The sequence below is a fragment of the Dunckerocampus dactyliophorus genome, chromosome 5 (assembly GCF_027744805.1).
Source record: "Dunckerocampus dactyliophorus isolate RoL2022-P2 chromosome 5, RoL_Ddac_1.1, whole genome shotgun sequence".
Classification (NCBI taxonomy): Eukaryota; Metazoa; Chordata; class Actinopteri; order Syngnathiformes; family Syngnathidae; genus Dunckerocampus; species Dunckerocampus dactyliophorus.
Genome location: NC_072823.1, coordinates 22672953 through 22685291, shown reverse-complemented (window position 1 = coordinate 22685291; position 12339 = coordinate 22672953). Strand labels below are relative to the sequence as shown.

Sequence of the window (12339 nt, the reverse complement as noted above, 5' to 3'; positions counted from 1 at the left end):
CTGTACTCTGTGTGAATGCTAGTGGCCCCGCCTCCACCCACCGCGACAACGAGACTTTATGACTGACAAAAGGGCTCATTCATGCCGTTGTTCTATGGAACAAACGCGCCAAATTGCTGAAACCAATTCACAGCGTGAACCCTCTTCCTCCCTGTTTGGAGGCGGGAGACGAGGAAAACAGACACACATGCACATGGCAATATATTGAGGCCGGCAAAATGATCAAGTTCAATTTCATTTATTGTGTGATTAATTTATTAATTATCGTCCCAGTCCTAGTGCCCATTTTTTTTTCAGAACGAGTAATCTTGATATCTTGTGACACCCGAGTGGATAGTAAAGCTACACTACACTGTACACTGACTACTCTAAAGAACATCTATAGTTGTGTCCCGTGACAAGATATAATAAAATGCTTGCTGAAATGTGAGGGTTGTACTCACTTTTGCCAACTGCAAAGAGGGACAAAAGGTGACACTGCACACTGTGTGTGTGTGTTAATCCAGCAGGATTGTGTTGTTGTATTGTGTTGAACATGATGACTGATGTATTTCTGCTTGGCTGTCACTCATCCAAAGCTGGTCCAATTTCTCCTGCTGCGGCCGTTCCAGATTGAGGACACAAAAGACAGAAAGGTGGTGAAGCTGCCACGTCGACAAACAACATGAAAGGTGACACATCTGACTGCCAGGCATTGTGAGCAACGTGTCAAAGTGAAGATCGTCATTTCAAGCTCCCAATGACAAGCTAAGGTAAGATAGTTTGGGGGAAAAATAAACGTATAACGAGAACATGCGTTCCTCGCCGTGGCCGGTGGGGGGCGAGAGCAAGTCTGATGATGTCATCACGCTTAAATGACAAAGGAATTAGAGGGATGTTCATACATCACAGCATATAGCAATCTACAGTATGACAGTGGCTGTTCTCCCCTTTCTATGTTTGACTCCACAACGCTCATCACCTGAGGCAAATATTTCACCGTGTATTTGGACAGATGAAGATGGTAATAAATCACAGTATATGTTAATAAACTTCTATACATACAAAAATACTACTGGTGTCTGTGTCCCATGCGGGACACAGACACCACCCTCCTGTTTTGCCATGAGTTATTTATTGAATTAAATTAGTTAGGTTTTTTTACCGTCTTTATCAGAATGCTGGCACTTAAAACTGGCTGTGGGTTACTGAGGTAAGAAACATTACTGAATTCAATAAACAACTTGTGGCAAAACAGGAAGGTGGTGTCCGTGTGGGGTCAGATCGTGTCTTTGGGAACACACACAACAAAGAATCACGTCTTCAATGAAGGTAAAAGTAACCTTCAATGTTCATTTATCCCTTTCATTTATCATTTATATGCATTTGGAATTGTTTACTGCATGTGAAACTATCATTGTAAAACTGTAAAAACTGTTTTTGTGTTAAAATTTTGTCTTTCTGGAATGGACTAATTTATTTCTTATAGGAAAAACTGATTCAGTTAGCCTCCATTTCGGTTAGAGTCGGAACTTCTGGAACAAATTAATGACGCTAACCAATGGTTCCACTGTATCCATATTTTGGAACATTTACTGTACAGTGGTGTGGAAATGTGTTTGCCCCCTTCCTGATGTCTTATTTTTTGGATGTTTGTCACTCTTAAATGTTTCAGATAATCAAACAAATTTAATATTAGTCGATGCCAACACAGCTAAACACAAAAGGCACTTTTTAAATGAAACTTTTTATTATTAAGGGAGAAAAACATCCAAACCTACATGGCCCTGTAGGTGATTGCCCCCTAAACCTAATATCTGGTTAGTCCACCCTTAGCAACAAAAACTGCAATTAAGTGTTTGTGATAACTTGCAATGAGACTTACAGCGCTGTGGAGGAATTTGGGCCCACTCATCTTTGCAGAATTGTTGTAATTCAGCCACAGTATGAACTGCATGAGCTGCCTTTTTAAGGTCATGCCACAGAATCTCAATTAGGATTCAAGTCAGGACTTTGACTAGACCACTCCAAAGTCTTTATTTTGTTTTTGTTCAGCCATTTTCAGAGGTGAACTTGCTGGTGTGGTTTGGATCATTGTCCTTTTGCAGAACCCAAGTTGGTTTCATCTTGAGGTCACGAACAGATGGCCGTACATTCTTCTTCAGGATTTTTTGGTAGACAGCAGATGGTTCCATTCATCACAGCAAGTCTCCCAGGTCCTGAAGCAGCAAAACAGTCCCAGCCTATCACACTACCACCACCATATTTTACTGTTGGTATGATGTTCTTTTTCTGAAATATGGCGTTACTTTTACGCCAGATGTAATGGGACAAACACCTTCCAAAAAGTTCAACTTTTGTCTCATCAGACCAAAGTGTATTTTCCCAAAGGTCTTGGGGATCGTCAGGATGTTTTCTGGCAAAATTAAGACAAGCTTTAATGTTCTTTTTGTTCAGCGGTGGTTTTGGTCTTGGAACGCTACCATGCAGGCCGTTTTTGCCCAGTGTCTTTCTTACATTGGAGTCGTGAAGACTGACTTTAACCGAGGCAAGTGAGGCCTGCAGTTCTTTCGATGTTGTTGTGGGGTCTTTTGTGACCTCTTGGATGAGTCGTCACTGCGCTCTTGGGATAATTTTGGTTGTTTCACCACTGTCCCATGTTTGCATCATTTGTGGATGATGGCTCTCGCTGTCCCAAAGCTTTAGAAATGGCTTTATAACCTTTTCCAGACTGACAGAGCTCAAATAATCTTGGTTATGTTTTTAACGGGGGGCAATCACTTTTTAACACAGGGGCATGTTTGGATTTTTTTCTCCCTTAATAATAAAATGTTTCATTTAAACACTGCGTTTTGTGCTCAGCTGTGTTGTCATTGACTAATATTTAAATTTGTTTGGTGATCTGAAACATTTCAGTGTGACAAACATGCAACAAAATAAGAAATCAGAAAGGGGGCAAACACTTTTTCACACCACTGCAAACATTATATTTTTCAGAGTTTTAAAAATATATTTTACATTTGAATGCCAATGTTTCACCAAATAAAACAATAAAAAAGTGAGAAGAATAGAAAAAGCACATTTTTTCCATTTTAAATATTAAATTTGTGTAAGAGTTCTATCGCTCTCTCTCTATATAAAGGGTAACTCCCTATTTTAAGTACTTGTAATTTATTTCTGAACAATAGTTCTGACAAGAAATGAACATGAGAAGAAAGTGCATTGCATGGAGTTTTATTTAAAAATCGATATGGGCGCCAGCATTCGCCACCAGTTTCTCAAACCGCCTGGGAGCCGCATTAACTGATTTTACAAGGAACTCTTGTGGGATGGAAGACATAACTTCTCGTATTCGCCCTTCAAGTTCTTCCAAAGTCGTTGGTTTGGTAGAGTAGACTTGCTCCTTTAACCAACCCTAAAGAAAGAAGTCGCAGGGTGTTAAGTCAGGACTTCTGGCTGGCCACTCATGTGGACCACGAGGACCCATGCATCTCCCATGGAAGTGGGCATTCTGCCATTCCCGAACAACAATAGCAAAATGCCAAGTATTTTAAAATAGGGACTTACTTCTCAATTACCTTGTATATATAAATTGTATAGGCGGTGTGTTTTTGCATGTTTATGAGTACAAAGGTGTCATGCAGGTGTCAGTCTTCACTCAGTCATCATCTTGTTGTCCGATCCACGCTGGCTGCTTCCACTCGGGGCGGGGTGCTTCTGCTGCTGCACGGAGCAGCTCACTGTACTGCACTGCACACCAGGACCAGCACCAGGACCACTAGGAATAAGACCGTCACCAGCACCGGGACCAAGATGGGCGTGGAGAAGGAGAAATCGGACACAAGTATCATCATGGACGAGGACGAGTTCAACAGGTCTATAGAACCCATCCTGACCAGGAAGGGCAAAGTTTTCGCTGCCGCACCAGACAGAGATCCGAACGACATCAACGCGCACCTCAAGGTAAACTTGTTGTTGTGCAAGTTTAGCGGTAAAAGGCCGCTTGTAGCCTCCATTGTGTTTAAAAAGATTTAATGTCGTCGCCGATCAATACGCGGAAGCCAGGTGTGACGTCACTTTCCGTCAATCACACGTGACTCGTCTTTTTCGGTCTTTCTGTCCTCCGTGGAGTCAGGTGGGCTTCGATGACGTCATCGCCGAGCCCACGTCCACGAGGAGCTTCGACAAAGTGTGGATCGGCAGCCACGCCGTCTTCGAGGTGGTCAAGTTCATCTTCTACCGGCTCCTCACCGCCCTGCTTGCCGTGCCTCTGGCCTTCATCCTCGGATTGCTCTTCGCCCTACTCAGCCTCATCCACATCTGGTAGGACCAGGATGCTGGGTTGGGGAGGCTCTGGTCTTGTGGGGAAGGGGCACTCGGCAAGCTGCAGGTGGCACATAAACTTGGCAAAATTGCGCAAAATGTTTAAAAAAAACACATACCACGTCCATGACGTTGAGCCAAATGCCTCTGAAATAATGATTAATATATATTCCTTATTGTTATTAATGTGGGCCAGCACCATCATATGTACAAGGAAAAATATCATTTTAAGAGAATAACGTCCAAATATTGCAGGAAAAAGTCAAAATGTTAAGAAAATAAAGTTAAGGAATTTCAAGAAAAAATGATTCATTTTTACCAGAATACAAATATAAATTTGACTGGAATACGCTCATAATATTAACAGAAAGATAATAAAGTCGAAATATTACAAGGCTAAAAAATAAATTTGATGAAGAATATGGTCATAATGTTGTAAGGAAAAACAATTTTCATTTTGGGAGCATTCATTTGTAATAGGGATGCTCCGATTGGGGTTTTAAGCTGCCGATTCCTATCATCTATGAGTCAAATTGTCTGATACACATAGATAAATGTTTAAATTTACTATTGGCTATATAATATGAAAAAAAGGGAACCAGAAAATCACCCTCATTTAGACAAAAACATATTTGACTTCCTTTTTCAAGAGAACATACTGTATATCACTGGTGACACTTACAGAGGATGAGACGCCTTCTTTAAGGAGACTTTGGATTTGAGCTCGAGTACATTGGTGGAGCCCTAGCAGGACTTCCAGTAGCACGTAGGTGGGTTCCAAGTGAGAGAGCAGCTGGCTCCACCGCTGACGAAGGATGGTCATATCATCCGATCAACTTAATTATTTTTTGGGTTATTTGCTTTAGACCTCTGACCGTCACACGCATACGGGCGAGCGCTGCCCAGCGTTGGCTACATTAGCTGCCGTTTGGCTGATGATCACATCGTGAGCCTTGAAAACTCACCATACCACGTCACATGATTTTTAACGTGTTTTTAGGTTTTTAACGTGCTACTCCGGCGAGATACTGTATGTTTCATGGCATGTTTTGCAGAGTGCAAAATTTCTATCACTTTCACAAACGGCAGGTAAGTTCACACGATAAAGGATTCATTTTATCCATCCATCAATTTTCTATGCCGCTTATCCTCACTAGGGTCGCGGGTATGCTGGAGCCTATCCCAGCTGACCTTGGGCAAGAGGCGGGGTACACCCTGGACTGGTCGCCAGCCAATCGCAGGGCACATATAGACAAACAACCATTCACACTCACATTCATACCTATGGACAATTTAGAGTCGCCAATTAACCTAACATGCATACATTTAAGACTACAGTCATAAAATTATGAGTGTAATATTCCATTTTATGAGAATAAATTCCAAATATTGTTGGAATATAATAAACATCATTTTAAGAGAAGTTACTACAAGAGTAAGATATTCATTTCAACAAGAATAATATTTTATATTGTAATATTACATGGAAATCATTTGTAATATTCTAGGAATGTCACAATTTTAAGAGGATAAAGTATCAAATTTACCAGAATAAAAATGTACAAGATTATAATTGTAATATTAAGAGGGAAGAACAACTTTTTAAGAGAACTGAGTGAAAGTATTGCGAGAATGTGGTCAGACAAAGTCACGAATATTTACCAAAACATGGAAAAGTCTGCACATTTATCCAAATTTGCACCAATTTTCCAGTAAATTGTCAGAAATGTTTGTTCTGCCGTCCTGCCAGCAAACACTTGCATTTCCTTAGTGGCGTCAAAGAAGCTTAAAAAGATAATGAAATTGTACTTTAGTGCAGTGAATTGTGTTGAAAATCAACAGGGAGAGCGGACAAATGAAAGCAAGCTTACGGGACATTATTATGGGATGTTAGCTCACAAAGCAAACATTGGCATACGCTCTGTAAACAGCTGACGTAGTCACACTTAACTCAACTTACACTTGGCTATTTTTTGACAATGACATCATCATCTTCCGTGGCTCAATAGTGCTCTCATTGTCCACACTTTGAAGAAAGCACCTGCCAAATAGTGAGCCCTCCTTTGGAAAATTGGAGCACACGTGAGAGAGAGAAAAAAAAAAAAAGCCTTCCGTTGGGTTCTAGAAGATGACTTTCACTCCTCAGTGGAACATTCTTCACATGCGTCTCGTGACCATTCAACGCCACGTTGGAGCAAGGAAGTCGCAGCAGGTCGCCCTGCAGGGTGGAGACGGCAGGAAGAGACATGACACGCAGCAGGAAACGCTCGCTAACTTCGTGCTGCCAGACAAACAGGAAGTGGAGAACTTTTCCGAAGAATGGAAAACATTCCTTCACGAGGAGCTAGGAAAGTTAGCAGTTAGCGGATCAATATTGATATAGTTTTATGTACGATAGTTTGCATCATGCATAATCAATAGTGTCAGATGGATTCTTCACATAAAATAAAGTTTGCCGAAGTTTGTTTTCAGAAAAATGTGAGTTTTGATCTCAGGTTCTTTTCAAACTCATCTTAAAAACAAAAAAATCAATAAGGTTCTTGCTAGAGCATAGAGAATGAATACTGAAAGTTTCAAGAATACTTGAAGATGAAAAACCTGGTAGTTGTTGCTCTCTTCCATCCATCCATCCATCCATTTTTCATACCTCTTGTCCTCACTAAGGCTGCGGGTATGCTGGAGCCTATCCCAGCTGTCTTCTGTCGAGAGGCGGGGTACACTTTGGACCGGTCGCCAGCCAATAGCAGAGCACATGTAGACAAACAACCACTGACACTCACGTACTACCATATGCACACCTGTGGACAATTTACAGTCTCCAGTTAACCTAGCTGACCAGCTAACCGAGATTGAAACAGATAAAACGTTCAAAGCCTTTCAAATAAATAGGATTCTTTGGTTTACAGAAGTAATACCTGAAAGTTACAAATAGATTGGATGTGACGGCCAAGGAGCCTGTTGTGGTTTGACCTTGGATATGGTGTATGTCGGCCATATTGTGTTGGATGGCCTATAAAATCAATATGGTTCTTTGATAAACCGCCGGAAACAATCCTTGAAAGTTTGACAAATATCTGCATAGGATATCCCTCAAAATCAGTAGGGCTCTTGTTGGTTAGCAATGGCAGCTGCCATGTTCTAAATTGGACCTCAGCCATCTCATTGTGGTGGAATCTCACCACAAACACTGACCCCCCCCTTCCCGAACTAAACGGCGACCTGAAACACCGACGAAAATTACCGTAAAAATGTCGAAACTCCTCTCTTACACAGCGTGAATGGAAGCTAGCTCGGTGAGCTTACATTAGCATAGCATGCTAGCGTGCAGTGGCGGTTCTAGCTATGGGCCATAAGGACAATTGCCCAGGGTGGCGTTCTTCTTGAGGGGGCGCTGCGAGGGGATTTATTTGTGTTCAGCGCTCATCAAGTCAGGGACGGGTGGCAGATGGGCGCCCTCTACAGGCGGGATACGCGCCCCCATTAATTATACGGTTAAAAAAAGTACATTACAACAGTAATTGCTAAAAAAAAACCCAACATGAATTCATTCTTAATATTATATTATTTTCATTATAATGCAGACCAAGAGTCTCAAACATGTTATTTCTCTCCTAAAATGTGAAACAAAAAAAGAGGGAATTGTGAGTTGCTGCTTGAGTGACAGTGGGAGATGACAATTAAGTGCCGGTAGAAAGAAGAGGAAAGAAGAAGAGGAGAAACGGAAGCCAAAGGGCGCAGCTCAGACTGTGTGAGTGTGTTTACACCGTGTTGTTCACGTAAGAGAGCGTTTAACAATGCCCGCTGGCGTCGTGCAAGGTCTGAGTGAAATAACAATGAGAGGCGCGTTTATTCTCGCACCCAGCTCGTCTTAACCGTCAATGGACATTATTCTCATCACACGCAACACACTTTCGGCCTTCAAAATAAGAGCGCTGTTTGCCAGATCCTGTCTAATTGTGTAAACAAAATAAGGGTGTCGTAAAAAGTGTCTTACATTAATAACACAATTGGAATTGCATCGGTAACTGCGTCTTCCTTATCCGTAAGCACGGGAATTACGGTGGAGTTTGTTGGTGGGTTTTGTAGCAAGGTGTACAGAGGATGACGTCCCGTTAGAAAAGTTAGCCAAGCTGCATCTGTTTCTGAAATACTGGGCAAAATTGGCCAATGATGGACTGCATCAATAAATGTAAGGATTTTTGCATTTAATTAACGGATATTTTATTTACTGTCATAAAAGTACACACCCTGTGCTGGTAAAATAAGGGTAAAAGGTAAAAAAAAACAGAATTCTAAAAAAATGAGAACAGCCAAAGTGGAATTAAAACGTATTTAATTGGGCCCTACTTGGTAGGCAGCAATAAAGAAATGGAGTCATCTATGATTGTTTCTAGAACGCTCCAAGACCTTCTTGACCGTCTCTCTGAGGTAGCCATTGTTGACCTTTCACCCCTTGTCCACTTCTCCAGGTTGGTGATGCCGGCCATCCAGAGCCTCCTGATGCTGCTGCCATCAGTGCAGGTGGTGTGGAGGAGCCTGACGGACATGTTTGTCATGCCCTTCTTCCACAGCATGGGCAAGACTTTGTCCTCCGTCCACGTCCAAACCATGGACTACTGACAAGGACGAGAAGAAAGATGCTTCTTCATCAAGGTCTGCGTGAGAAGACACAAGCTGCTGCCGTACATCGGATCCATACTAACGCTGCTGATGACCTAATCCAACCATGAAGATGTTGAGTGTAACTCAGATGGATTTATTTGGAGATCTTTATGATGTTTCAGAGGTTTCTTGCTTCAGTGGCTGGATGTGACTGACCTTCTCCAAGATGGCATCAAGGTCTTATTTATTGCTCTTATGTCCTTCAGTTATATGGCTGACCTCCCGCAGCCCATTGAGGCAGTCGGTCCCATTTGTGGTTCAGCGTTTACCAAAGAAAGTTCGGACCATACTGAAGAGAAGATCCATGTGTATGGGATGAACACACTCGCGGTCGTAGCGCTCTTCTTCCGCGACGGAGCGCCGCGGCCATCTTCTTTACGTGTGTGTTCCACAGTGGAAGAAAATGCGCGTGTCCTCATCACATACACATGAACGCACAGGCGACAGTGCGCAGGGACACGGCGGGAGACAAATATAACGCCGAGCGTTTTGTGGGGTCGGATTTTTTTGGGAAAGCATTTTTGTGATGCAAATGTATTACTCCTTTGAATGCGTATTGTTGTTAGAAGCCAAACTCTTGACGTCATTGTCCCCAGCAACTAATCAGAACTACGTTCTTCATCACCGAAATCCGACCAGAACCGCACTTAGGAGTACAAGTGGGGGGTAAGTCTCACTGCTGATGGGGACGTCGTCCAACTTCATGTCAAAAATCCAAACTATCCCTTTAAGAGCATTATCGCTACATGAATATCCAGTATGGCAATGTATGCTGGCGTTGATGATCATTTGACAATTACAACTGTATTCTCGCAAGGCATCAAGTTTGGGCGTGTGAGCACGAGGCTCACCACGGTTGCAAACTGGTCTAGATAAAAGTCTGCTCTGTGTTGAAGTCGTCTTTAAAGTCAGAAAGCATGAAACATCTTCAAGAATCTTTAAACATCTTTTCATCAGAGTCTTATATTAATACTAATATTGAATTTTCTCAAACATGGGATGGATGTACAGTGTCCCCTTGCTCTATTGCGGTTCACCTTTCACGGATTCGCAGATTTTTGGGGGATTGCAGCGTATGAACGCTGTTACAGGCTGAGTCTGGCCCTTTAAGAAGAATTGCATTGTGGGAAGCTCAGTGTCTCTCTCTTCCCCCTATCGTCTGTCTGCACCGCCCATTATTTGCTGCGTCCTGATTGGCTGTAGACCATTATCAATCTCCTTCTTGCCTTCCTGCCATGTCTCCTGTGTCATCGCTAGCTAGCTTGCTTGCTAGCTTGTAAATGACTCTTCAGTTTGTCTGAAGCAATATGTTTTAACAAGGATACAAAAACGCTACAGTACAGTGGGACGGCACCAGGACGAAAAGACACGGTCACAGGACTCATGTTGATCATTAAGGTTGATCATTAAAATTCAAACGAAGGTTTGAACTTTTTTGAGTGTTTAAACAAAAGAGAAATGTGAGAAAATGTCTGAGAAAAAGTGTATAAAGTGTATGGTGAGGGGTTTTACAGCCATAAAACATTGAAAATCATTGCAAAAAAATGATTTCACTTATTGCGGGCTATTTTGGGAACCCATCACCCGCGATAAACAAGGGAACACTGTACTGTATATCAGTGGTTCTCAACTGGTTTGGCTGCGGGACCCACCATCACCACTCAATGACAAGCCACGACCCAAATTGCGGAACTTTTTCAACCAAAACTTCTTAAATATCTTATATTTAAAGGGCCCGAATGCAACAATTACAGGCTGTCCAGAGGGCGCTTACCTTCTAACGTGTTGCAAGCATTATATCCCACGCTCTTCCTGTTCAGGAACAAGACATTTTTATCCACAAATTCTAAAATGATTTGAACGGAAAGCGGTGTAAAGGTCTTCGGTACATAGTCTACCTGAGGAGTTGAATGAGAGCACCTGGACTGGGACCTGAGGAGTTGATTGAGAGGTGCAACATCTGAAAGAAAATCAAGCAAGTCCGGTTGCTGTCATTCAACTCCTCAGATAAACAAAAAGTACAATCCAAAATATACAAATGTAACTTTTTTCTGATTAACGCAGCAGGTAAGTTTAATAATAATAGTTCGTTTCTTCGGTAGACCACCCCTCCACCTGGGTCGATAGATCCACCTCGGCATGAAACTACCTGCGAGGCTTCATCGTGGATCGAATTCCCCAAGCGACACAATGTGAGCTGGAGCGTTGAGACTCTTCTCTAACCTACGCAGCTGTGCGTCGGACGGATGGCGCGTTAAGTTCACACTCGATGTCCTTCGCCTCCCGCTCAAGTCGGACCAAGTCGCCCATAGACGTGGCACGCACCTGGTGGTGGCGTAGCAAGCAAATAGCACAGACAAACTATTTTTTTGGGCAAGACCAGCAAGCTACTGACCCACCAGTTGAGAATCACTGCTCTATATGGACAAAAGTGTTGGGACACAGCTCTTAATCCATGGATGAATGAGTGAGATTTGGATGTTCAGTCTTCATTCTTCATCGAGACACATTTTCTTCACTTTTACCGTCTTGTGGGTGACCCAATACTTTTGCCCATAGAGTGTCTGATTACTATCTGTCTGTGTCATTATTTGCTAACGGCGTGTGTCATTCAGGTATGGATGCTGTTTGGCTTTAGCGGCTTAGCGAGTTAACTCAGTGTCTTTACATGACTGCTGAGTCTTGGAAGGATTGTTGTGTACGGAAATGAAAAAGGCACAAATGTTGCACATTTACATACTGCTTGTGTCAAGCTAATCAAAATACTAGGGCTGTCAAATGAGTAAAGATTTTAGTCACATTAATTCATTTGATTTGATTTTCAAGTTAATTCATCGTGATTAATCACCATGTCACACCATGTTGCCTTATGTTAGCTTATCATATTACCTTATCATTTTCCTATGTATTTTAAACTAGCAAAGAGTACATTGGGAATACAGGAAGTGAACAAATGTATTGCAATTGATGTAGATTAAATAAGCTTTGCTTCTTCCTACTCCTTGAGGGACATGTAGAACAGTAAATTGTACTATGTGATGTATTCCAATGTAACTTGTATGCATGTTCAAAATAAATTAAATTATTACCATTATCATGTCTGAAATATGCCTGTTTTTACTGTATTTTATTGGAAGAAAGATAAATGACAGGGCGGGATTACATATATATTTGTATGTACTAACAGTGCCAAATTAACTTAAAAATTAAATCAAGTTAAGCGATGGCACACATGTCTGAAAATCTATTTACCTAACGCTTGTTTCTTTAATAGCAGAATATTTCAATCGGACTTTAACTGTGTTGTTGAGCAATGAGGAGTTGCGTTCAAAGACACCAAGATACCCAACTCATCAGACGAGACAATGCACGAGA

The 12339-nt window shown here is 41.9% G+C and overlaps 1 protein-coding gene across 3 annotated transcripts; it reads left to right on the top strand.

Moving 5' to 3' along the window:
- The first annotated feature begins 604 nt into the window (after window positions 1-604).
- cav2 (caveolin 2) lies at window positions 605-12058 on the top strand. Of its 3 annotated transcripts, none has more exons than XM_054777749.1 (4): window positions 605-752; window positions 3716-3942; window positions 4115-4302; window positions 8772-12058. In XM_054777749.1, exons 2-4 carry the CDS (start codon window positions 3793-3795, stop codon window positions 8920-8922), a joined length of 489 nt encoding a protein of 162 aa, XP_054633724.1. In that variant the 5' UTR covers window positions 605-752; window positions 3716-3792; the 3' UTR covers window positions 8923-12058. The 3 variants fall into 3 exon arrangements, with proteins under 3 accessions (XP_054633724.1, XP_054633723.1, XP_054633722.1); XM_054777748.1 differs by having other exon boundaries at window positions 609-752; window positions 3624-3942; XM_054777747.1 differs by lacking the exon at window positions 605-752 and having other exon boundaries at window positions 3338-3942.
- Window positions 12059-12339: the final 281 nt, after the last annotated feature.

What these genes read in the sequence shown, in the direction of transcription:
- cav2 (XM_054777747.1), top strand. Translation starts at nt 3,595, where the DNA reads ATGTTTATGAGTACAAAGGTGTCATGCAGGTGTCAGTCTTCACTCAGT. An exon ending in ACATCAACGCGCACCTCAAG is followed by an intron (nt 3,943 to 4,114) that starts GTAAACTTGTTG and finishes CCGTGGAGTCAG; the next exon opens with GTGGGCTTCGATGACGTCAT. An exon ending in CTCAGCCTCATCCACATCTG is followed by an intron (nt 4,303 to 8,771) that starts GTAGGACCAGGA and finishes CCACTTCTCCAG; the next exon opens with GTTGGTGATGCCGGCCATCC.